The sequence below is a fragment of the Glycine soja genome, chromosome 8 (genome assembly GCF_004193775.1).
Source record: "Glycine soja cultivar W05 chromosome 8, ASM419377v2, whole genome shotgun sequence".
In the NCBI taxonomy this organism is placed as follows: domain Eukaryota; kingdom Viridiplantae; phylum Streptophyta; class Magnoliopsida; order Fabales; family Fabaceae; genus Glycine; species Glycine soja.
This window is the reverse complement of record NC_041009.1, coordinates 24,995,134-25,021,624: the sequence shown is the minus strand read 5'-3', so window position 1 is coordinate 25,021,624 and position 26,491 is coordinate 24,995,134. Positions and strand designations below refer to the sequence as shown.

General features: G+C 39.2%; 1 protein-coding gene and 1 non-coding gene across 2 annotated transcripts; one reads left to right on the top strand and one right to left on the bottom strand.

The window, feature by feature from the left end:
• Window positions 1–5,608: 5,608 nt before the first annotated feature.
• LOC114424790 lies at window positions 5,609–5,715 on the bottom strand. Its single transcript, XR_003669090.1, has one exon. It is a non-coding gene; the product is annotated as a small nucleolar RNA R71 (small nucleolar RNA).
• Window positions 5,716–16,706: 10,991 nt separating this feature from the next.
• On the top strand, window positions 16,707–17,888 carry LOC114424059. Its single transcript, XM_028390926.1, has 3 exons — window positions 16,707–16,958; window positions 17,061–17,198; window positions 17,364–17,888. The coding sequence occupies exons 1-3, from the start codon at window positions 16,707–16,709 to the stop codon at window positions 17,886–17,888; spliced, it is 915 nt and encodes a 304-aa protein (XP_028246727.1).
• The last annotated feature ends 8,603 nt before the right edge of the window (window positions 17,889–26,491 follow it).

The window sequence follows — 26,491 nt, the reverse complement described above, 5'->3', positions numbered from 1 at the left end:
TTATTTTACCTCTTTTTGATTTCCAACGTGGTTACGGCACGACCGAACGGTCGGAATTCATTTTAACCGAAGTTAACGGATAATACAATTCAAACGTTCGGTGGAAATTTATTTTATTTTTAGGTTAAGCGAGAAATGACTTAAGTAAAATGGCTTAAGCACGTCAAAAGGGGGTATAAAAAGTAAATGAAACGAGAATAGAAATACACAAAACACAATGTGGACCACCACGGGTTCATAGAATGAATCGAAAACCTTGGTTCGAGGTACTTACCCGTTGAAGATCGAAGAACGATGAAGAACGAATGAAGAACGTCGAAGAGCGGTTGAAACCTTTGCGAAATTCTTCACGGAAACGTTTCGGAAGCGCCTCGGCTTAGATTTTCTTCACGGAAACAAGTTTTCCAAGCAAATTCGAAAGAGAGAGAAGTGCCTAAGGGGCTGAACCCTTTTCTTCTTCACTTCCTCCCCTATTTATAGCAAAATAGGGGAGGTGCTTGCTGCCCAGCTCGCCCAGGCGAGCCAGGTTGCTTCCTCCAGAAGCAACAGCCTTCTGGAGGAATATTCTGGAGGGCCCAAGTGGGCCTGGGTGCTATTTGCACCCCCATTTTTACTAAGTACACCCCCTCTGCTTTTTTTGGTGATTCTTTTTTCGTAAAGTTACGGAAACTTACGAATTTCGTAACGATACTTGTTTTTTTTTCGTAATGTTACGGAACCTTGCGGATTACATAATCATCCCCTTTTTGACTTACGGAATGTTACGGAACCTCACTTAATTATGCAACGATGCTTCCATTTGATTTCCGGTGTGTCACGGAAACTTACGGATTGTGCATCAATATTTTTTGGTTTTCCGGCATGTCCTGGAATTTCACAAATTGCCTAATGATGGGTGCCAAGCACCTCACAAGGACCAAAGAAAAGTCGCATGTCATCAAGCAAAGGTCCCCGGACGAAATTAGGGTATGACAACCTGGTATACCAATCTGGCACCTTCCCGGGTCCATTCCTGGAAGGATCTAATGGCTGCCTTCATCAGGCAATATCAGTATAACTCAGATATGGCTCTAGATAGAATGCAACTACAAAATATGTGCAAGAGAGATAATGAATCTTTCAAAGAATACGCTCAAAGGTGGAAAGATCTGGCAGCTCAAGTAGCACCCCCAATGATGGAGAGAGAGATGATAACCATGATAGTGGACACATTGTCAGTGTTCTACTAAGAGAAGATGGTAGGTTACATTCTAGCTTTGCCGATTTAGTGTTTGCTGGCGAGAGGATCAAAGTGGGTCTGAGAAGAGGAAAATTTGATTATGCTTCTACTACGGGTTCTGGTAATATGAAGCCTGGGGCGAATGGAGCAAAGAAAAAAAAGGGCGAAACCCATAACGTGATTGCAGCGCCTACATGGATGAACTCCGCGCAAACCCCTCACAACCCCATGTATCAGTATCCCCCACACCAGTACCACTACTCGGCCAATATCGATCCTCCCCCTTGCCCAATGCCCCTCCGACCAAGGGCACCTAACCAACTGTAGAGACCTCCCCAACATCACCCACAAAATCCATTCCCTATACAACCCAAGCCAAATGCAACTCCCAATCCCAGCACAAACACCAACTGGCAGAGGAATTTCCTAGGAAGGAAACCTATAGAATTCACCCCAATCCTAATGTCATACGCTGACCTACTACCATCCTTACTCAGCAACCAACTAGCAGTAGTGAGCCCGGGGAGGGCTTATCAACCTCCATTTCTCTTATGGTACAATCCTAATTCTACATGCGCCTACCATGGTGGCGTCCCGGGGCACTCCATTGAACAATGTGTAGCTTTTAAACATGAAGTGAAGAGTTTGATTGATACGAGATGGCTTACGTTTCAAGAGGACCGTTCCAATGTAAGAACTAATCCATTTTCAAATAACAGAAGCTCATCGGTGAATGCCATTGAAAAATAGGAGTATCAGGAGTTGAAAAAAATAGAGTATGTGTCGACCTCAAGACGATTTATCTTGGAGGCTTTACGTAAGGCTGACATGGTTAAATACAACAGTGATAAGGGGGATTGGTGCCTGCTGCATCCAGGGGAGTTGCATGATGTAGAAACATGCCCAGTATCTAAGGAGTTGTAGCAGGGATTGATAGATGAAAGACGATTTGGAATTGACCACGTAAGGAGGGAGGAAGGAGAGGTGTTCATGCAGTCAAGCGACACCAACCTTGGTAAGCCTAAACCTTTAGTAATTCATTTTACCAGAGATATTACCACTCAAGTACCTTGAGGTTTCCAGCCCGCTGTGGTGAGGACACCATCACCATTCCCTTACAAAAGTGACAAGGCAGTGCCATGGAGATATGGCGTATAGGGATCTGACGGAAGGCAAGACGCGTCCGTCATGCGTGTTGGGGCTGTCATGCCAACTACTAATGACACGTAGTGGGGGTATTTTTGCTCCTCCCCAACTAGGCCCTGTGACGAATAACAAGGCCCCTATCAAAACAGGAGAAAGTAGGCCCTGTGACGAATAACAAGGACCCTGTCATAAAGCCTATGGAGGAAGAGGATAGTTTTGGCAAGAAAGAGATATATGCCGAGGAATCAATGGAATTTCTGAGAATCATTCAGCAGAGTGAATTCAAGGTAATCGAATAGTTGAACAAAATGCCGGTTAGGATCTCTTTGTTAGGACTCCTCATGCATTATGAGCCTCGTCGAAAGTTGCTAATGAAAATTTTAAAGGGAGAGGGCATAATAAGGTTTTGTATATCGGTCAAATGTGTGGATCATAAGGTGGCTAAGGTGCTTATGGACAATGGTTCTTCTCTTAATGTCATGCCTAAAATGACATTAGACAAGTTTTCGTTCGATGCCTCGTACATAAGGCCAAGCTCTATGGTGGTCAGAGCCTTCGATGGCAGTCGCCGTGATGTGAAAGGGGAAATTGATCTCTTGATCCAGATTTGCTAGGTCAACCTTGGATCCATTGTATTGGAGTGGTCCCATCATCTTTGCATTAGAAATTGAAATTTGTGGTGGGAGATCAGCTTGTTATAGTATCAGGTGAGGAGGACATACTAGTAAGTTGTTCGTCTTCTACATCTTATGTTGAAGCAGTGGAGGAGTCACTAGAAACATCATTTCAAGCGTTTGAAATTGTGAATAGTGCTTATGTGGAGTCTCCTCCGATACAACCACGTTTGTCTGATACCTCTTTGATGGTAGCTCAAGTTATGCTAAAGGATGGGTGATGTGTCATTATTTTCTCCTATTTCTTAACCCTTTTTGTCACCATTTTAATTACTGATTAGCCTTAATTGTCAAATTAATTATACAGTTTTATCATTTGGGCCTACTTGACTAATTTTGTGTTTCTAATTTAATTTCAGGAGAATTATAAGCAATTGGGCTTGAATCCGGAATTGGGCTTGGACTTGAAGAGAGCAGACAATTTTATTTTATCAAATCTTATCTTATCCAGATTTTATTTCATCTAGATTTTATTTTGTCCAGATTTTATTTCATCCAATCTTATCTTATCTTGTCCAAATTTTATTTTATTTCGTAAGCTTTGGGGATGAGGACCTATATAACAGCACCAGTGTTTTAGTTTAGGGATTTTTTTTTGAAGGGGAGAATAATTCTAGGGTTTTAGAATTCCAATTTTTACTGTTCATGCGCACTGCTCACGTAGAATAAAATTCATTTTCTGCAATTTCGTTTCTGCTTCGATCCATAATTTCATTTTCTACTGATTAATGGAAGGCTAAGTCTCTAGCGTTGTTTTCTCTTGAGGATCAAGCACAGCTCTCTTTGAGGTTTTGTTATTACTATTGAATTCTGATAAGTTTTTCCTTTTCACCAATTACTCTGTATTTGTTGCTATTAATCCATGCATGCTTAGTGCTTGATTAATTGTCTCTGCTTAATTAACGTTCATGCTTAATGGACATGTGAGAGGAATTAATTGGTGTATGTGCTGCTTAATCACATGATGATAGCCTTGTGTTAATTTTCGCTTAGTAATTTAATTTAGGGTTGGATTAAGTGGTTGAACTGATTAAGGATAAATTCTCGTAACCTAGGATAAGAGACTTGCTTGTGAATCAAGGGGAAACAACATGTTTTAATTCTGTTATTTTCTAATTTAAATTTGCTTGCTGTTTAATTTACAAAAACAAACAACCCCCCCCCAATTCGTTACTATTTTATTACTATCTGTTATGAATGTTTGGTTGACCATTGCTCGTTGGGAGACGACCTAGGATCACTTCCTAGATACTGCATTTTTAATGTTTATTTGATTCGGGTACGACCTCGATCAAATTTGGCGCCATTGCCGGGGAGCAGTGGGCCAAAGGTTCATAATAGTGTTTAGTTGTTTTGTTTTGTGTAGCGTTCTATTTTGCATTTCAGTCGCATCCCTTGTTTAGCGATTGTTTTTAATGACTGATTCAGTTGGTGTTTTGCTGTGAACAGTGATTAACGACTGGGAATTAGCGACTGATTTTGCAATTTAATTAGAGATTTTTGGTTTGATAGTTAGAGTTGTTATTTTTGGCTGATTTTTTGTGTGGTAGTTTCTTTTGATCCATATTTTGTGTGAAAAATACCAGGAGTACTTGGTGTGGTTGAATTTGAGAGAGACAAAAATTTGGGAACTTGTTTTTAGCAAAACTTAAAACGACCATAACTTTTGCTCCAGGTACCAAAATGACTATTATTATATATGCATTTGGGGTAGAAAAACATTTTCCCATACTGTGGTAACCGGCTTTAGTCGGTTGGTGTCTTCCAAACTCGAAAAATCAGTTGTTTACTAAGTTTTTTTATTTTTCAAGTATTATTGTCCTATTTTTCTAAACTTTGCTTAAGTAGTTTTCATAGTTAGACTTTGAATTTTTGTTTGAAATTTTTTGTGCTATCTTTTCATGATTTTAGGGTGTTGCTCACAAAATTTAAGCTCATTTGGATATCATTTGACTACAGTTGTAGTTTTAACCCTCCCCTGGTGCTTGTTTGAGAACACATTATTTGCTGCATATAGTGCATGACTAGGGGTAATCCAGGTGATTTACAACCCTTTGATCCTGAAATAGATAGAACCTTTCATAGATTAGTTAGGTATAGTGTGCATCCTGATCATTTTGAGCATTTTGAGTATTTTGTTGCTAGTGATTCTGAATATTTTGATTTTGAGCATTCAACTACTAATTTTCATACTAAGAACGTGGCTCAACCTCCACCTCGTGAGAGGACTCTTAGGGAGATGGCCGCACCCAATTTCACTTATGAAAGCTTGTACCTTCAATATCCTGATGAGGGTGTTCCATATGTTCTCAAGACTGGACTAATACATTTGCTACCCAAGTTTCATGGTCTTGCAGGTGAAGATCCTCATAAGCATCTTAAGTAGTTCCATATTGTTTGTTCCACCATGAAGCCCCCTGATGTCCAAGAAGATCATATCTTTCTAAAGGCTTTTCCTCATTCTCCAGAAAAAGATTGGTTGTACTACCTTGCTCCCAGGTCCATTTTCAGCTGGGATGACCTTAAGAGGGTGTTCTTGGAGAAATTCTTCCCTACATCTAGGACCACTGCCATCAGAAAAGACATTTCAGGCATCAGGCAACTTAGTGGAGAGAGCTTGTATGAGTACTGGGAAAGATTCAAGAAATTTTGTGCAAGCTGTCCTCACCACCAGATTTTTGAGCAACTCCTTCTTCAATGTTTCTATGAGGGACTTAGCAACATAGAGAGGAGTATGATTGATGCTGCCAGTGGTGGAGTTCTTGGTCATATGACCCCCACTGAGGCTAGGAATTTGATTGAGAAGATGGCTTCCAACTCCCAACAATTCAGTGCAAGAAATGATGCTATTATCCTTAGAGGAGTCCATGAGGTGGCCACGAATTCATCTTCATCTACTGAAAATAAAAAGCTTCAGGGAAAACTTGATGCCTTGGTCAACCTAGTAACTCTGCTTGCCATGAATAAGAAATTTGCTCCTGTTGCAAGAGTCTGTGGTCTATGTTCTTCTGCAGATCACCATACAGATCTTTGTCCTTCTTTGCAGCAATCTGGAGTCAATGAGCAACCTGAAGCTAATGCTGCAAACATTTATAATAGACCTCCTCAGTAGCAAAACCAACAACAGCAGAATAATTATGATCTTTCAAGCAACAGATACAATCCAGGTTGGAGAAATCATCCAAATCTGAGATGGGCAAGTCCTCCATAACAACAACAGCCTGTCCCTCCTTTCCATAATGTTGCTGGTCCAAGCAAGCCATATGTTCCTCCTCCAATACAGCAAGAGCAACAACACCAGTCACAACAAAGACAACAAGCAACTGAGGCTCCTCCTCAACCTTTCTTAGTAGAGTTAGTGAGGCAAATGACCATCCAGAATATGCAATTTCAGCAAGAGACAAGAGCCTCCATTCAGAGTCTAACAAATCAGATAGGGCAGATGGCTACTCAGTTGAACCAAGCTCAGTCCCAAAATTTTGACAAATTGCCTTCACAAACTATGCAGAATCTGAAAAATGTGAGTGCCATCACCTTGAGGTCTGGCAACCAAGTTCAAGTGCCTCCACCAGTAGCAGCACCTGCACCTGAACCTATCAAGCTTCATTCTACACCTTAAAAAGAGGATGAGATAGTTGCACAAAAGAGAAAGCTTCCTAACAAAATTTTTTATGCAGGTGAACCTTCTTCTAGTAATTTTGACTTACCGCAACCTCCTATCCCTCTTCCATTCCCACCTAGAGCAATTCCAAACAAAAAAATGGAAGAAGCGGAAAAGGAGATCTTGGAGACCTTCAAGAAAGTAGAGGTGAACATACCTCTACTAGATGCCATCAAGCAGATTCCAAGATATGCCAAGTTTCTAAAGGAGTTGTGCACCCACAAAAGGAAGCTCAAATGAAATGAAACGATTAGCATGGGCAGAAATGTGTCAACATTGATAGGTAAATTTGTTCCTCACATTCCTGGGAAATGTAAGGACCCAGGTACTTTCTGTATACCTTGCATTATTGGGAACAGTAAATTTGAGAATGCCATGCTAGATCTAGGAGCATCAGTTAGTGTCATGCCTCTGTCCATTTTCAATTCTTTATCTCTTGGACCTTTGCAATCTACAAATGTGGCGATTCATTTGGCAAATAGAAGTGTTGCTTACCCTGCAGGTTTCATAGAGGATGTGCTGGTTCGAGTTGGTGAGCTTATTTTTCCTGTTGATTTTTATGTTCTTAATATGGAAGAGGGATTTTCCCATGGTTCAGTTCCAATTATTTTAGGCTGACCATTTATGAAAGTAGTTCGAACCAAGATAGATGTTAATGTTGGCACATTGTCTATGGAATTTAGTGATATTGTTGTTTATTTTAACTTTCATGATGCCTTGAAACATCCATCTAAGGATCATTCTGTTTTTCATGCTGAGATAATTGATCAGATTGTTGATGATTATATGTTTGATTTTGATTCTGTTCTTCATGGTAGGAAACATCCATTTTTATCTGATCTGTATACTTGTTATTCCTTATGCATTGAATCTGAATCTGAGTTCGAATTTGATCCTGTATCTGATTTTTATGCTGAGAATGAATCTGAATGTGTCTGGTTCTGATTTTCTAGGTGTTGTACCTCTTGATTTTGATTTTTTAGAGTCAGAATGCACTAACCATGTTGCAGGAAGTACATATACTTCTGACTTGCTTTATGAGGTACAGGCTGAGGAACCTTCTTCTTCTCCTACCCTGGTTCCTCCCACTGTTCAGCCATCACCCACACCAGAGTTGAAGCCCTTACCAGCTACCCTCAAATACGCTTACTTGGAGGACAAGAAAAAATTTCCAGTGATCATCTCTGCCTCCCTTGATGCTGAGCAAGAGGAGAAGTTGTTGCTAGTGCTCAAGAAGCATAAGAAGGCCATTGGATGGACTTTAGCAGACATTCCTGGTATTAGCCCATCTACATGCATGCATAGGATACTTTTAGAGGATGGAGCTAAGCCAGTGAGGCAGCCACAATGGCGACTCAACCCCGTCATTCTAGATGTGGTGAAAAAGGAAGTGACCAAGCTCTTACAAGCTGGAATCATCTACCCCATTTCTAACAGCCAGTGGGTGAGTCCAGTCCAAGTGGTTCCTAAGAAGACAAGCCTCACAGTGACTAATGTTGGATCGAGTGGCCTCAGAATAATTAAGAAGGGGGGGTTGAATTAATTATTCCCAAACCATTACTAATTAAAAATTACTCTTTTAAGGTTTTTACTAAATTGTTAAGAGAATGAGGAGTAGAAGAGAAACTTAACAGAAAGTAAAAGCGGAAATTAAATGCACAGCGAAAAGTAAAAGAGTAGGGAAGAAGAAAACAAACACACAAGAGTTTTTATACTGGTTCGGCAACAACCCGTGCCTACATCCAGTCCCCAAGCGACCTGCGGTCCTTGAGATTTCTTTCAACCTTGTAAAAATCCTTTTACAAGCAAAGATCCACAAGGGATGTACCCTCCCTTGTTCTCTTTGAACCTAGTGGATGTACTCTCCACTAGAACTGATCCACAAGAGATGTACCCTCTCTTATTCTCAGTCAAACCCAAGTAGATGTACCCTCCACTTGTACCACAAAGGATGTACCCTCCAATGTGTTAAGACAAAGATCTCAGGCGGTTAAACCTTTGATACTTTGTGAATGAGGATACAAAAGAATTCTCAGGCGGTTAGTCCTTTGAACACTTTTGTATTAGGGAAAGGGAAGAATCAAAAGAATTCTCAGAATGTGTCATTTTGAATTCTTTGACAAAGGAGAAGGGAGACACAAAAAGAATTCAGGCAGTTAGTCCTTGGCGAATTCTTTTTGGAAAAGGGAGAACAGAATGAAAATATGAATAGCATAAGTTTTCAAGGTTTAGAAAACCAGAAAACTTCAGAAAGCTTTTGGTACAAAGAAGAAGAAGAAGTTCAAAGAGATTCAAGGCTTGTAAAGGATTGTAAAATATTGATTGGAAAAGTATTCCAGATTAAATGAATGAATTGAATTGAAAATGCAAAACAAAGCCTTGCTTTTATAGACTCTTCATGTATGGTCAAGAAGACCATTTAGAAGAGTTATAACTTTTAGAAAAAACTTAAAACCAATTTGAAAAAGTCAAAACCTTTTTGAAGAGGTACATCTTTTGATTTATTCAGAAACAGTCACTGGTAATCGATTACCAAATAAGTGTAATCGATTACACAAAGCTTTTATGTGAAAGGATGTAACTCTTCACATTTGAATTTGAATTTCAACGTTCAAAGGTACTGGTAATCGATTACCAAAACATTGTAATCGATTACAGCCTTTTGAAAATAATTGGAACGTTGTAAATTCAATTTGAAAACTGTTTCAAAACAATTTTGCTACTTGTAATCGATTACAACAATCTGGTAATCGATTACCAGAGAGTAAAAACTCTTTGGTAAAAAGGTTTTGTCAAAAACTCATGTGCTATTCAAAGTTTTGAAAATCTTTTTAATACATATCTTGATTGAGTCTTCTCTTTATTCTTGAATCTTGATTTTGATTCTTGAGATCTTGAACCTTGAATCTTGATTCTTGACTCTAGACTTTCTTCTTGAGTCTTGAATTCTTCTTGATTCTTATCTTGAACTCTTGACTTGTTTTTGATTCACTTGAGTTTTTCTTTGATTGATCTTTGATTCACTTGAGTTGTTCTTTGATTTATCTTTGATTCACTTGAGTTGTTCTTTGATTTATCTTTGAGCTTTTTGTCATCACCTTTGTCATCATCTTTTGTTATCATCATTGTTATCATCAAAACACCTTTCAATCACTTTTGATTCACCATGAAACTTTTCTTCTACAATTAAGAATGAAAGGGATGAGCTTATCCCCACAAGAGTGTAGAACAACTGGCGAGTCTGCATTGATTATAGGAGGTTGAACCAGATAACCAGAAAAGATCATTTTCCCCTGCCTTTCATTGATCAAATGCTTGAGCGCTTGGCAGGTAAGTCCCATTACTATTTTCTTGGTATTTCTTGAGGATCAAGAAATACCACATTCACCTGTCCCTTTGGCACTTTTGCCCATAGGAGGATGCCCTTTGGCCTATGCAACGCCCCTGGTAGCTTCCAGCGGTGTATGCTTAGCATTTTTAGTGATTCTTTTAGAGAGCTTCATAGAGGTGTTTATGGATGATTTTACTATTTATGGATCCTCTTTTGGTGCATGTTTGGATAGTCTGGATAGAGTTCTTAGTAGATGCATTGAAACTAACCTTGTGCTGAATTTTGAAAAATGTCACTTCATGGTAGAACAAGGTATAGTTTTAGGGCATATCATTTCTAGTAGGGGCATAGAGGTAGACCCTGCAAACATAGTTGTTATTTCCCAATTGCCTTACCCCTCTTGCATGCGAGAGGTTCGCTCTTTTCTTAGTCATGCAGGGTTTTATAGGCGCTTTATCAAGGATTTTAGCAAAGTGGCCCTTCCACTATCCAATCTGTTGCAAAAGGAGGTGGAGTTTGATTTTGATGACTGGTGCAAAGAGGCTTTTGATTGCCTCAAGCATGCGGTGACTACCACCCCTATCATTCAGGCACCTGATTGGACAACCCCATTTGAGTTAATGTGTGATGCATCCAATTACGCATTGAGGGTTGTCCTTGCTCAAAAGATTGATAAGCTGCCTCAGGTGATCTACTACGCTTCCAGAACTTTGGATGTTACTCAAGCAAATTACACTACCACAGAGAAGGAGCTATTAGCGATAGTTTTTGCTCTTGAGAAATTTCGTTCATATTTACTTGGTACTCATGTTATTGTTTATACTGACCATGCAGCTCTGAAGTACCTGCTGAAGAAGGCTGAATCAAAGCCTAGATTGATCAGGTGGATGCTTTGGCTCCAAGAGTTTGATTTGGAGATCTGTGATCGGAGCGGTGCACAGAAGCTCGTGGTTGACCATCTGAGTAGGATTGAGCGTGCGTCTGAGGACTCACCCATTCGAGATGATTTTTTGGATGACCATTTGTACATTTTGTATAGTATTTTTTATTCCTTCCCCACTCCCTGGTTTGCTAATATTGTGAATTATTTGGTTGCTTTTGTTTTTCCTCCCTTAGCATCTAAAGCTCAAAATAATAAAATTAAGAGCGATGCTAAGCATTATATTTGGTATGACCCCTATTTGTGGAAGTTGTGTAGTGACCAGGTTATTAGGAGATGCATTCCAGACCATGAGATTGACTCAATCCTGCAATTTTGTCATTCTTCCGCACCAGGTGGCCATCTTGGCATATAGAGGACAGCTCGCAAGGTGCTTGACTGCGGTTTCTATTAGCCCACCATCTTCAAGGATCCATGGAAATTCTGTAGCACTTGTGAGCCTTGTCAAAGAGCAGGCGGCTCACTTTCATGGAGACAGCAAATGCCTCAACAACCCATGTTATTTTGTGAGGTGTTTGATGTCTGGGGTATAGATTTTATGGGACCTTTCCCTATCTCTTTTGGTTTTGTTTATATTATCCTTGTTGTTGATTATGTTTCAAAATGGGTGGAAACCAAACCCACCAGAACTAATGATGCTAAGGTAGTTGTGGATTTTGTTAGATCTAATCTATTTTGCAGGTTTGGAGTCCCTAGAGCCATCGTTAGTGATCAAGGCACCCATTTTTGTAACAAATCCATGTATGCCTTGCTCAAAAAGTATGGGGTCGCGCACAGAATTTCCACACCTTACCACCCTCAAACTAATGGGCAGGCTAAGATTTCAAACAAGGAGATAAAAAGGATCTTGGAGAAGATTGTGCAACCGAACAGAAAGGATTGGAGCACCAGGCTGGATGATACTCTTTGGGCGCATAGGACTGCCTACAAAGCACCCATAGGAATGTCTCCTTATCAGGTTGTCTTTGGCAAGGTATGTCATCTTCCTGTAGAGATAGAGCACAAAGCCTACTGGGCTGTAAAGACCTGCAACTTCTCTATTGATCAGGCTGGAGAGGAAAGGAAGTTGCAACTAAGTGAGCTAGATGAGATCCATTTAGAAGCCTATGAGAATTCCAAATTCTACAAGGAGAAGACCAAGAAGTTCTATGATAGTTTGATAGCTAAGAAGAACTTCGTGATTGGACAAAAAGTTTTATTGTATAACTCTAGGCTCAGACTCGTGAGTGGTAAGTTGAGGTCAAAGTGGATTGGTCCTTTTGTGGTGACTAATATTTTTCCTTATGGTACAGTTGAGATCAAAAGTGAATCCACAGATAAGAGCTTCAAGGACAATGGACACCGGCTGAAACCATTCCTCACAAATCCCTCCTTAATGGATGTAGTGGTGGAGGAGACCTCCTTACTTCACCCTACTTCTCTTCGGCTATGACTTAGGGAGTTTTCTTTTTTTGTCTCCTTCTTTACTTTTATTGCACTTGTCCAATTTAATTGATTGTTTTGATTTCTCTTGATCTTGTGATTGTGCTACATTGAGGACAATGTGTTGTTTAAGTGTAGGGGGGAGATTGTTCTTTAATTTTGTTGATTTTGTTGGGTATTCTAGATTAATTTTTTTGGGTTTTCAGGTTTAATTTTTTTTAGGTTTTTAGGTTAATTTTGTTATTTTGGTTTTATGTTTTATGTACAACATTGCTTGTTTCTCTTTGAATTATAGGTTATGTACAGGTAATGGGTAATTGTTTTTGAAATAGGAGTTTCTTGGCATTTTGTGAATTGAAATCCTTGTTTTTCTCTGCATGTCAAGTTAGTTTTGAAAGTTCGAATTGGAAGTGATAGATTTACCCTTGGTGAGAATTTGAGCCATCATCATCTATTTTATTTGGTGTATTTTGCCTCATTGATTGCTTGCACAATAGCCTTGGCTTGACTCTTGTTGATACTTCTTGCTTCACATGCATGTTGGGAGATGATTTAGGCATTTTTTTCTTATAAGCCTCTAGCCAAATGAGCCTACCTTGAATTAATTCCTTTGATAGCCCCTTTGAGCCTATGTTCCCCTTTCTTTGTTTTGAAGCTCATTACAAGCCTTAAGTGAAAAACCATGATCTCACCCTACACTTAAGGAATTTTGGAGCTTTGGAATTTTTTGGGAATAAGTGTGGGGGCGGGGGGGTATGTTTCATTGGATGATATAATTTTGTTGGCCATGCTTGATGTATATACATATATTTCCTAATTGTTGCTTTATTTTACAATTGCCACTGTTCACGTTAAAAAAAAAAGAAGAAAAAAAGAATGAAGTTGAATACATGAGGTCTTGGTTTGAAGACTTGGATTGGTTTGAGGAATTGGTTGACTTTGTTTTGGTTTTACTTTTTATGCTTAATTTTTAATTTTGGCTTTGGGGTTTACTACTTTTTCTTAGTTCTCACTTATTCCCCATTGCTCCTCTATTCCTTTGGGTTTTAGCTACTTATCACATACTATCCTCTACCTTGTCCTTGGCCCCATTACAACCTTAAAAGACCTTTAGATCCTCATATGCATGTGTTTGTGGTGTTTGTCAATTTTAGAGTCTTGCCAATTCTATGTGGTGTTTGTTTTCATGGGTGCTCTGAGAGTAAACAGTAGCCTAGACACTTGAGAGATAGAGTGCATATCTTATGAGGCTTTATCACTTTTCATTCTTGAGCTGATTGACTATCTTGCCATGTTTGAGATGCTTGGATGATTTTCATGACTGTCTTGATTCTTTAACTCTCTACGTGTTGGATGTTGCCCATTCCTTGAGATTCATTGAGAAATATGTAATTGTTTTTGTGTTTGTTTGTTTCTCTTTAATGTCTGGATTTGTTCCTTGCTTTGCTTTTCGATTTTGCCCAGGAGTGCAAAAGACTAAGTGTGGGGGGATTTGATGTGTCATTATTTTCTCCTATTTCTTAACCCTTTTTGTCATCATTTTAATTACTGATTAGCCATAATTGTCAAATTAATTATGCAGTTTTATCATTTGGGCCTACTTGACTAATTTTTTATTTTTAATTTAATTTCAGGAGAATTATAAGCAATTGGGCTTGAATCCGAAATTGGGCTTGGACTTGAAGAGAGCAGACAATTTTATTTTATCAAATCTTATCTTATCCAGATTTTATTTCATCTAGATTTTATTTCATCCAATCTTATCTTATCTTGTCTAGATTTTATTTTATTTCGTTTATGGGCTTGGACTTAAAATAGATTTGTAAGCTTTGGGGCTGAGGACCTATATAACGACATCAGGGTTTTAGTTTAGGGAGCTTTTTCGAAGGGAAGACTAATTCTAGGGTTTTAGAATTATAGTTTTTACTGTTCATGCGCACTGCTCACGTAGAATAAAATTCATTTTCTGCAATTTCATTTCTGCTTCGATCTACAATTTCATTTTCTACTGATTAATGGAAGGCTAAGTCTCCAACGTTGTTTTCTCTTGAGGATCAAGCACAACTCTCTGAGGTTTTGTTATGACTTATGAATTCTGATCAGTTTTTCCTCTTCACCAATTACTCTGTATTTGTTGTTATTAATCAATGCATGCTTAGTGCTTGATTAATTGTCTCTGCACTTAATTTACATTCATGCTTAATGATCATTTTCGTTCATGATTAATTGGTGTATGTGTTGCTTAATCACATAATGAAAGCCTTATGTTAATTTTCGCTTAATAATTTAATTTAGGGTTGGATTAAGTGGTTGAATTGATTAAGGATAAATTCTCATAACCTAGGATAAGAGACTTGCTAGTGAATCAAGGGGAAACAACATGTTTTAATTATGTTATTTTCTAATTCAAATTTTCTTGTTGTTTAATTTACAAAAACAAACAACCCCCCCCCCAATTCGTTACTGTTTTATTATTATCTTTTATGAACGTTTGGTTGATCATTGCTCATTGGAAAACGACCTAGGATCACTTCCTAGATACTGCATTTTTAATGTTTATTTGATTCGGGTACGGCCTCGATTAATGGGTATGAGCCTGGAATGGGTTTGGGCCGGAATGGTGGTGGCACGGTAAACCTATTGAAGATTGCTAAAAACCATGGGAAGTTTGGTTTGGGGTACAAGCCTACAGGTGCTGACAAAAGGAGGATTGCTTTGGAAAGGAAAGAGAAAAGCTTAGCTCATTTACAAGTGCAGCCATTTTCCCCAGACTTTGAATTGAAAAATTGACAGATCATAGAGCAACCAAAGATTTTTGTTTCGAATTCGATATAATCAAGTAGTTTGGATCCTATTGTTGTGCCTAGGCTTTAAGAGTTACTTTCTTTGTTGGGCATACTCTTCTTTAATGTTCCAGTGACCATTAATATACAACCTCTTATTGATATGTTCCCTTTTTCACCTTTGTCCGTTTCATTTCTCTGCATATTTATATTCATTGCAATTATATCATTTGCCGCAGATCCGATAATGAGTCCTGTGAAAGCAGCGATATTGAGGACCTGGATGTTGACTTTGAGCAGCCAGTCAATCAAACCGGGGAGGAAAAAGATGAGGATTGGGGATTCCTCTTGGATTTGAGGAGAATAGTGGAACGGGAAGAAAGAGAGATAAAGTCGCATCAAGAGGAGATAGAGGTTGTTAACTTGGGCACTTGTGAAGAAAAAAATGAGGTCAAGATTGGCACTTGTGTGTCCGTTAACATCTGAGATGAGTTAGTGGCTCTGTTGTGAGACTACCAAGACATCTTCGCTTGGTCTTACCAGGATATGCCTGGTTTGAGCTCAGAAATTGTGCAACACAGGCTACCATTGAATCCTGAGTGCTCCCTGGTGAAACAAAAGTTGAGGAGAATGAAGCCTGAAATGTCCCTAAAGATAAAAGAGGAGGTAAAGAAACAATTTGATGCAGGTTTTTTGGTCGTCGCTCGGTACCCAGAATGGGTTGCCAATATCGTGCCAGTCCCAAAAAAGGATGGAAAGGTGCGAATGTGCGTGGACTATCGAGATTTAAATTGACCCAGTCCAAAGGATAATTTTCCTTTACCGCACATTGACGTTCTCATGGATAACACGGCCCATTTTGCCCTATTCTCTTTCATGGATGGATTTTCAGGTTATAATCAAATAAAGATGGCACCAGAGGATATGGAGAAGACAACTTTCATTACTCTATGGGGAACCTTCTGCTATAAAGTGATGTCGTTTGGACTGAAGAATGCTAGGGCAACATACAAGTGGGCCATGGTGGCATTATTCCATGACATGATGCACAAGGATATTGAGGTCTACATGGACGATATGATCACAAAATCAAGAACGGAGGAGGAGCACTTAGTCAATTTGCGAAAGTTTTTCGGGCGACTACATAAATACAAGTTGAGATTAAGTCTCGCAAAGTGTACGTTTGGGGTAAAATCTGAAAATTTGCTCAGTTTTGTTGTTAGACAAAGGGGAATAGAGGTGGATCTGTATAAGGTGAAAGCAATTCTCGAGATGCCCGAGCCACGTACAGAGAAACAAGTTTGGGGTTTGTTCGAGAGGTTGAATTACATCGCTAGATTCATATCGTAGTTAACTGCCACCTGTGAGCCTCTTTTCAGGTTGTTGCGTAAGAATCATTCTGTTAAGTAGGACGATGATTGTTAGGTAGCATTTGAGAGAATTAAATGGTGTTTGATGAATCCTCCTGTGCTCGTACCACTAGTGCCTGGAAGACCTCTTATTATGTACATGACAATGTTAGATGAGTCGATGGGGTGTGTGCTGGGGCAACACGATGAATTTGGAAAGAAAGAACAGGCCATTTATTACTTGATCAAGAAATTCACCACATGCAAGATGAACTACTCGCTACTAAAAAGGGCATGTTGTACCTTAGTGTGGGCAACTTACCGTTTGAGGCAATATATGTTGAGTTACACTACTTGGTTGGTATCCAAAATGGATCCATTCAAGTACATCTTCGAAAAGCCCACTCTTACTGGGAGAATAGCTCGATGGCAGGTTTTGTTGTCAGAGTTCGACATTGTTTATGTCACCTAGAAGGCAGTAAAAGGGAGCGCCTTGGCAGATTATCTAGCTCAACAACCCATAAGTGATTATCAGCCTATGCATCCAGAATTCCCTGATGAGGATATTATGGCCCTGTTTGAGGAAGAAGGTGAAGATGAAGATAAAGATAAGTGGATTGTATGGTTTGATGGTGCGTCTAATGCACTTGGTCATGGAATTAGGGCAGTGTTGGTTTCACCAGACAAACAATGTTTTCCTTTCATGGCTACATTGTGTTTCGATTGTACAAATAATATGGTGGTGTACGAAGCATGCGCCCTAGGGATTTAAGCAGCAATCGACTTTAGGGTCAAGTTGCTCAAAGTGTACAGAGATTTGGCATTGGTAATCCATCAGTTGAAAGGTGAATGGGAGACCAAAGACCATAAGTTGATACCTTATCAAGCTTACATCAAGGAATTGATGGAACTCTTTGATGATATATCATTTCACCATATTCCTAGAGAGGAAAACCAAGTGGTTTATGCTCTTGCCACTCTGTCATCGATGTTCAAAATAGGCCCTCACATAGACTTTTCGTGCATAGACATCAAATGCCATATTAAGCCTGTACACTGTTGTTTGATAGAAGAAGATGAGGATGGTAACCCTTGGTATTTCAATATCAAAACATACATCAAGGACAAGGAATACCCGTCCGAGGCCTCTGACAATGACAAGAGGACATTACAGAGGTTGGCAGCCAGTTTCCTCCTGAGTGGGGATGCCCTATATAAAAGAAACCATGATATGGTATTGCTTCAGTGTGTGAATGAAAATGAGGCCGAGCAGATACTATTTGAGGTGCATGAAGGATCCTTTGGCACCCATGCCAATGGGCATGCCATGGCCCGAAAGATTTTGAGAGTTGGATATTACTAGATCACCATGGAGAGTGATTGCTATGTTCACATGAGGAAGTGCCACAAGTGCCAAACTTTGTAGATAATGTTAATGCTCCACCTGTGTCGTTGAATGTGTTGCCAGCACTGTGGCCAAACTTTGCATGCATATTTTATACTCATACTATTCGTCATACCCTAATTTTGTCTGGGGACGATCATTGGCCAATATATGGATTCTTGTCGGTCGAATTGAGCTACTTAATGCTAATTGCCACACAATCCGTAGGGTTTTGTGATGTTTCAGAAGGAAATCTGCCAAATACTCAAAATGGGGCAAAATGGTCACTTTGGGAACATTTTCCAACCCTTGGGCCCACCTGGGTCCATTAGAAAACTTAGAGATGAAGTAACCAGCTCGCCTGGGCGAGCAAGTTACTTCTGGAGGAAGCAAGTAGCTCGCTTGGGCGAGCTGCTGCGCAACCTCCTCCCCTCATTTTTTATAAATAGGCGTGAAGGGCTGAAGGGAAGGGGTTCAGCATCATTTGTAAGAAGTTTTCACTGAAATTAGTGAGAAAAAGGAGAAAGAAGAAGAAAAATCAAGGCTGAGGCGCTTCCGTAATGCTTTCGTAACGTTTCCGTGATCAATTTTGTGACTGTTCTTCATCGTTCTTCGATCTTCGACCGGTTTGTTTTCTATTTTGAAGCTTTGAATTTATTCTATGCATCCTTAGGGGTCCATCCTTGTTTTGCATGTCTTCATCTTCATTCTTCTACCATCGGTGATCTTTTTCTTTGTTTTAAGTGAGTTTCGACCAATCGTTTAAGCCGTAATCTCACTTAATCAATGTTAAAATGAATTTCAATCGATTGTTTGTGTTATAATCTCGTTTAATCACCGTTAAAATAAAATTCAACTTATCATTTGTGTTATAACCTCGGTTAACCATAAAAAAAATAAGTTTCAACCGGTCATTTACCTTGAAAATTTTCTTTTAATGAGTTGGAAAATAACCAAGTGAAACCAAAACTAAAATCAACTCATAATCAAGCTTTTTGTCCACAAGAAAATCGCTTGAATCTGTTCAAAGGTCCTACGCCTTAAACGGTCTTTTTGCTTTTATCGGTTAAAACGAACCATTTAAAAGTCTAAATTCAACACTCTGCATAACTTTCTTGCTGTTCAAAGAACTACGTAGGTCTGAGTTCCTCGTCGCAATTGAGGATACGTAGGAGCAATAGCCCCACTCTTGTCGACCCCAAAAAGATAAAAAGCGCAAAAAGGGAAAATAAAACAAATTTGAAGTCATCATTTTGCACATTTGATCAAAGGTTGTCGTTCTTTGTGACGGACACGTGAGGTGCTAATACCTTCCCCGCACGTAAAAAACTCTCGAATCTTTTATTCTTAAAATTTGTAGACCCGTTTTTTGTTTTTCTAACATTTTCCTCAAATCAATGTTGATGGCGACTCCGCGCTGTCATACCCTAATTTCGTCCGGGGACCATTTGTTTGGTGGGATGCAACCTTCGCTTGACCGCTTCGAGGTACTTAACACACATCGTTAGGCAATCTGTGAAGTTCCGTGACATGCCAGATGTCGAAAGGAAGCATTGTTGCACAATCCGTAAAGTTCCGTAACATTCCAGAAGTCAAAGAGCAGATGGTTGCATAATCCGTAAAGTTTCGCGACATTACAGAAAGAAAACAAGTATCCTTACGTAATCCGTAAAGTTTTGTAACGTTACCGAAAAAGAATCAACAAAAAAAGCAAAAGGGGGTGTATTTAGTAAAAAGGGATGTGCAAATAGCAACCAAGCCCACTTGGACCTTCCAGGGTGTTCCAACAGAAGGTGGTGCCTTCTGGTGGAAGCAACCCAGCTCGCCTGGGCGAGCTGGGCGGCAACCACCTCCCTCTTTTCCCCTATAAATAGGGGAAAGAGGGCAGAGCAAATTGGTTCAGCCCTTCTGGTATTTAGGATTCACTTGAAATTAGTGAGAAAAATATTTTCTGTGAAGAAAATCCAAGCCGAGGCGCTTCCTTAACGCTTCCGAGACGTTTTCGTGAGCAATTTCGTGAAGATTTTCCACCGTTCTTCATCGTTCTTCGTTCATTCTTCGTCATTCTTCGATCTTGAACCGGTAAGTTCTCGAAATCGAACCTTTCAATTCATTCTATGTGCCCTTAGTGGTCCCCACTTGTTTCGCGTGCTTTTATTATTATTTTGTTTGCCTTCCGTACCCCCTTTTGACGTGCTTTAACCATTTATTTAAGCCGTTTTCTCGCCTAATCAATAATAAAATGAATTTCCACCGATCATTTGAGCTGTAATATCGTTTAATCTCTGTTAAAATAAAATCCAACCGATCTTTCACACTGTAACCACGTTTAAAACTAAAAGAGGCAAAAATAATAAAATATCTTTGAATAAAATAATCCAAAAAAATCAATCGGACGCTTTCCTTTGGGATTTTCTTAAATTGAATTGACTAATAACCAAAGTGAAATTAAGGCTAAAATCAACTCACAAATCAAGCTTTGTCCATAAAAATCACCTAAAAAACATTTTAAGGTCCAACGCCTTAAATGGTCTTTTTTTGCTTTTATTGGTTAAAAGTGGACTTTTGAAAGCCTAAAGCCAACACATAACTTTGTCACTACTTTGAAGAAAACAAGAGATCATTAATGGTCCAATGCCTTAATGTTTTCTCTCCTTTCAAAAGGATCAAAAGATCATTTAAAGGGTCCAACACCGTAAAACGACCCTTTTTTGTATTGGTCACAATATATCTTGCAAAAAAGGATAAAAACAACTTAACCAACGTTTAGTTCTCAAAGAACTACGTAGGTCTGATTTCGTTATCACAATTGAGGAATACGTAGGAGCAAGGGAAACACCCTTGTCGACCACAAAAAAATAAAAAATACAAAAGGCATTAAAAGACATAAAAAACGTAAAAGGGAAAATAAAACAAATTGAAGTCATATTTGCACACTTGATTAAAGGCTACCGTCCCTTGTGACGGACGCATGGGGTGCTAATACCTTCCCCGTGCGTAAATACAACTCTCGAACCTTTCACACTTAAAGTTCGTAGACCACACATTTCTGGTTTTTCCGACGTTTTCCTCGAATAAACGTTGGTGGCGACTCCGTGCATTTTCCTTTCTTGGAAGACGCACCCGTGAGCCCCGCGTCGCCCTCCCGCCGAAGGGTAGGTTGCGATAGTTGGCGACTCCACTGGGGAATGTTTTTAGAGAGTTAGGCCTTCTAATCTTGTGCAATATCATGACTTCCTCTTTTGTCAGTTTCCTTTTATTTCCCTTACGTTCTTGTATATAACTCTTTGATGCTTTTAGTATGTTTTTTTTAAATGTATGCATGAGATAGATGTTTATTCATTTGATGCACACAAACACCAAACACTATTTGTACACACGGTGAGTTGAAAAGGGGCCCTATACCCGGGTCCATGGGAACATAAGGAGTGGAGGTGAATCTGTGGTCATGCTAGATCTCCGACTTGCTTGATAACAGTGAACCCTCATGTAGAGTTTTTCTCTTTGATAACATATTGTTGCTGGTAGTCCCTACTGCCACAATATGTTTTTTCAAAGGGGATGATACCTCTAGAAACCGTCAAGAGAGATATGACCACCTTGGGAATTATCACTAAAAGCCTTTTTTAGTTCCTCCCGTGTAGGTCCCTAAAATAGGGGCATGAAGCAAACACCCTGTGTGCCTTTTTAAACACTGCCATGCATATAGTCCTAAATGTCATGTATGCCTTTGCTGTATGATTATTTGTGGATATTGCCATACTGTGTACATCCCCGTGTTATGCTTTTGCGCGTCTGCATCATGTCGTCACGCACGCATTGTATGTTGGTCTCGTCTTTTGTCATGGGAAGCCGGAAGATCCATATCACCTTCTTAACTACACACATGGGGCACTGCACCCCTAAATATGCAAGTAAGAAGAGATGATTTTCTGGGCTCTCGTGTCCGTAAATGCATTCATATCATGCATCGCATAAGCATCTCTTCATGGCATCATAATGAACATATCGTTCCTGCATTTGTCCGTTATCATATTCCAGCATCACATTTTGCATGAGTCATTGCATCATCATGCATATGCATTCAACATACTTTTTGTTCTACAAACTACATACCTTTTGTTTTCATGTTTGCTCATGCATGATCCTTGCGTTTTCCTCTGCAAAACAAAAACAAAAAAAAACCATGAAAATTCATGATGCATTCTTAGTTGCATGTGTTAGGTACCATGAGCCAACCATGTTGGGATCATAAACTCGTTTCACTTAAAAACAAAATGATTAAGCATGGTACCTAATGCGTGGTTAACTAGGAAATGATGTTTCTTCGAGCATCTCAATTTCATAATTACATTTTCCATGCATAGCATACGTATTCCCGAGTCTTTCATCCCTATGAAATGTTGTCGAAGTATTGGCAATCAAAATTGTCATTCCTTGGGTTATGGGGTTGAACCAAGCTCACGCTTTTACGAAAAGGTTCATCAAGTCAAGTTGAAGTATGGAAGTAACCATCTTGCAAAAAATTGGGGCAAAAGATGGATCGAGTTACATCGCTGCTTTGTCCACTACCAAACGCATTTGGGACTGTTGATGTCCTTGTTACTTCCAGTTTCACCTTGACAAAGATGTCGTGGACCACGTTGAAAATCTAAATTGATTCAACCCCATGTCTTGTGTAAAAATTCGCAATACTTCAACTGTGCATCATTCGCATACATCCATGCTTTTCATTGGTTGCATTGCTCATTGCATTCTTTCCTTGAAAAGAAAAATGAACTTAATCATTGTTATCAAAAGGAAAGAACACGCTTTACGGCTCCCTTACCGAACCCGTGTTAGAGCTAGAGTAATGGGTGAAGTACAAGAGGTGCAAAAGCAGATGAAGGCTGACATGATGGCCATGAAAGAGCAAATGGCCACAATGATGGAGGCCGTGATGAGCATGAAGAAGATAATGGAAGCCAATGCGGTTGCAATTGCCACTACCAGTGTCATTGCTGAGGTAGACCCGACTCCCCTGTCTGGCCTCAACCAAATAAATCATCCAACCTCGCATAGGGTAGGTCAGGGGGGCAAGGAATTGGGAAGTACTGGCGGCCCCAATTTGTGCAAATTCAGAACAAGCATGCCTTCCCACCATATGGCTTGCCTCCCAACTATGCACCACCCAATGTGGTGCACACTCCCGATGAGAATGTCAATAAATCCAATCCCATACTCATTGAGAGCCAACAACACCAAGCTGATCATGCACATGTCTCTCAACCCATCAGGGAGACACATGAAATACCCCACCACAATCTAGCCGACTTCGAGCCTCGCCTCGGATACGCCCCTAAGGGGCAAACAGTTGGTGGTGTACTGATGCAATCCTATCCCGCAAGGGCATTGGGTAGAAGACTCCAAGTAGATTGGGCTAGAGATCCAAGGGAAGGCCCTAGGGTTCTCATGAGCCTTAGGGTATATTTTGAGCCCATGGGCTAAGTATGAGCCCGCTTATCTTTGTAAATATTAGAATAGGTTTTTCCTTCGTTTGGGCCTTGTATTTTGGCCATTCTAGTAGTATAGGGTTTTAGCCTTGTATTTCGGGGCATTTTGAGTAGTCTTTGTAGTAAGGACTTTTTTTTTGTATTTTCATCTTTTTTTGTCATGGGGGTGAGCTTAGCTATTATAGGGGGTGTGTAGCTAAGCTCTAGCTTCTCATCTCAAGGAGGTGAGCTTAGCTATTAGAGATGTGTGTAGCTAAGCTCTAGCTTCTTTAGGAATCTTCTTAAGGAAGCTTCTCAAGGAGGTGAGCTTAGTTATGAGAGGGGTGTGTGTAGCTAAGCTCTAGCTTCTCAAGGAAGTTTTCTCAAAGAAGCTTCTCAAGGAAGTTTTCTCAAGAAAGCTTCTCAAGGAAGCTACCTAGTCTATAAATAGAAGCATGTGTAACACTTGTTGTAACTTTGATGAATGAGAGTCTTGTGAGACACAACTCAAAGTTCAACTTCTCTCCCTTTTTCTTCCTTCAATTTCGTGCTCCCCCCTCCCTCTTTCTCTCCCTCTTTCTTTTCCTCCATTGAAGCATCCTCTCCAAGCTTCTTATCCAAGGCTCATCTTGGTGGTGAAGCTCCTTCTTCCGTGGCTTATTCCTTAATGGATGGCGCCTCCTCTCACCTCCTTTCCTTTGTCTTCCGCTGCATCTCCATGGTGGAAAATCACCATTAAAGGACCCCATTGAAGCTCAAAGATCCAGCCTCCATAGAAGCCCCACAAGCAAGCTTCCATCACTTAGGCTATAAATAGAGGCCATGTGTATGCATTTTTTCAACTTTGATCATTTGAGAATTACACTTCAAAGTTCATACCTCTTTTGAGGCACAAAATTTTGTGCCCCTTCTCTCCCTCTCCCTCCACTCATCTTCTCCTACCTTCAAGCTCTTATCCAAGGCTTCCTATGGTGGTGAGCTTCTTCTTGACTCATCTTTTCCTTGAAGTGGCATCTCCAATCATCTTTCTTCCTTCTTTATTCTGCTGTCATTAAACTTCATGCAGCAAAGGACTCCATTGATGAAGAAGATCCAAGGCCTACAAGCTCCAATGGAGCTACATCATGTGGTATCAAGAGCATCTTCATCTAGGTGATGTGCTTTTGCTTCCTTTATCTTTTTGTTTGGTCAACTCACTTTAATTCCTTGTTCTTCATCTTATTGTCCATGTATGTCCTCCATTGTGTTGTTGTTTGGTACTGTTTAGAGTAGATTCAAAAAAATAAACCGATTAAATCTTAGATCTATACTTGTTCTTGCATTCCTATGGTTCAAATTTTATAGATCTACTCTTGAATCATGTTTTTGTGTTGATTTTAGGTTCTATCATTTTGCAGTCATAATCTTCTTGTGCTGAACCTTTAGATCTAAATTTTCTTCCAAAATATTGATCAGAAAAAAAAACACAAAAATCTAAGTGTAAATCACTTAATCCATGTTGTCTTAGAGTCATGTTTAGTCATAATAATTGTCACATTATGTTCTAAGTTTGTGTTGAATTTTGATTTTGTTGATTGTATTCTAGATACATTTTTTCATGTATTCTTGTCATTCTTAGTCTATCTTTTGAATTTTGAGTCTAATTCATGCATGTTATTTAGTTCATAACATGTTCTAAATCAATTCCTAGAAGTAGTCTTGTTGTTGGACTTTGTTTTGTTTTCTAAGTTTCCTACATAATGCCTATGATAAAGTTGAGTTGTGGTGCTGAGTTATGGCTGGATTTGTGAATCAAAAGAAGTCTTAAGCTCTCTTGAATTGTGTTCATCAAGATAATTGAGCATAAGCAAACACAAATTGTAACTATCGAAGCCTTAAGCAACATAAACACTACTCTTTATTTCTAGGTTGAAATCGCTGGTGTTGGCAACTTGAACATACGAACTTGTATAAATTACTGGGAATTGGTCACTACGAATTTTGAGCTGAAATTTATACTAAATTTTCTAGACATCTGGAACAAAATTATAAAAAAAAGAACCAAGCAATTTGGATTAAAGGAAAAAAATAATAAAAATCACACAAGTTGGTAGAAAAATCAGTGTCTAGAAAAAAAAAGTGAAAGGGAAGTGTGCTTGTTGTTTTGGCTCAAAATTTGTTCTATAATTGGTGCCTATTTTATACCAATCTTAGTTCTGAAATTTCAATTGAAAATTAGTGTGAAAACAAGTTCCAAAACTAGAGGTTTCTTGAGTCTTTTTTTTAGTTTTTTTTACTCTACTCTAGATCCATTCTAGGTTTCTCTTTGAGTCCTAGCTTGCTTTTATGTTCTTTTCATTTCTTTAATTGTTGAATAATCCTTGAAAAATTGTCTTGTTAAACTCTATTGGTTTAGCTTTCATTTCATTTTTTTGGTCTTTGGTTATTGCTTGTCTCTTTGTTTCCTTGTTTGTGAGTTGCCATACAGGGAATTGGAAAAGAGGATTGGTGTCATCCCTTGAAGAATTTGAGTCAAGAAGCAAGGGGAAAACCACCTTAAGGACTATTGGACTAAGAAGCACTCCAAATTGAGTGAATCACCAAAGAGAGAACAACCACCAAAATTGAGGACCTTTTTGTAATTTTTTAATTGGCAATTTACTTACTTTCATTGCTTTCAAATTTTGTAACAAAAAGGCCTTTCATTGGAAGTAAGTTGGGAGCCTCCAATAGGTCACCCTACTTCTATTTGTGTGTAATAATTTTAGGCAATTTCCCCTTAGGATTGTGAGTGTTTTGTTGGGAACCATAAATGTGGTCATCCAAACACTCTTAGGATTCACCTAGTTTACATTTCTTGCTTACTTTCATAGCTTATTTCCTTTACCTTCCATTGTCAAACCACCTAGATAGGTTGTCTTTTACCAATTAGTTTTTACCTTATCTTTCACACCTCTTTTAGTGTTTATTTTGGCTAGTTTCAACCATAGTTTCTTTTACCTTTTGTTTTCAAACCCTCAACAAGAAAGAACCACAACTTAGTAACCAACATGAGTCTTCATTCTTCATCTAGTGTTAAGGACCCCTTGTATAAGATATTAGATGAGTTAAGATCCCTTAAGTTGTGGAAAG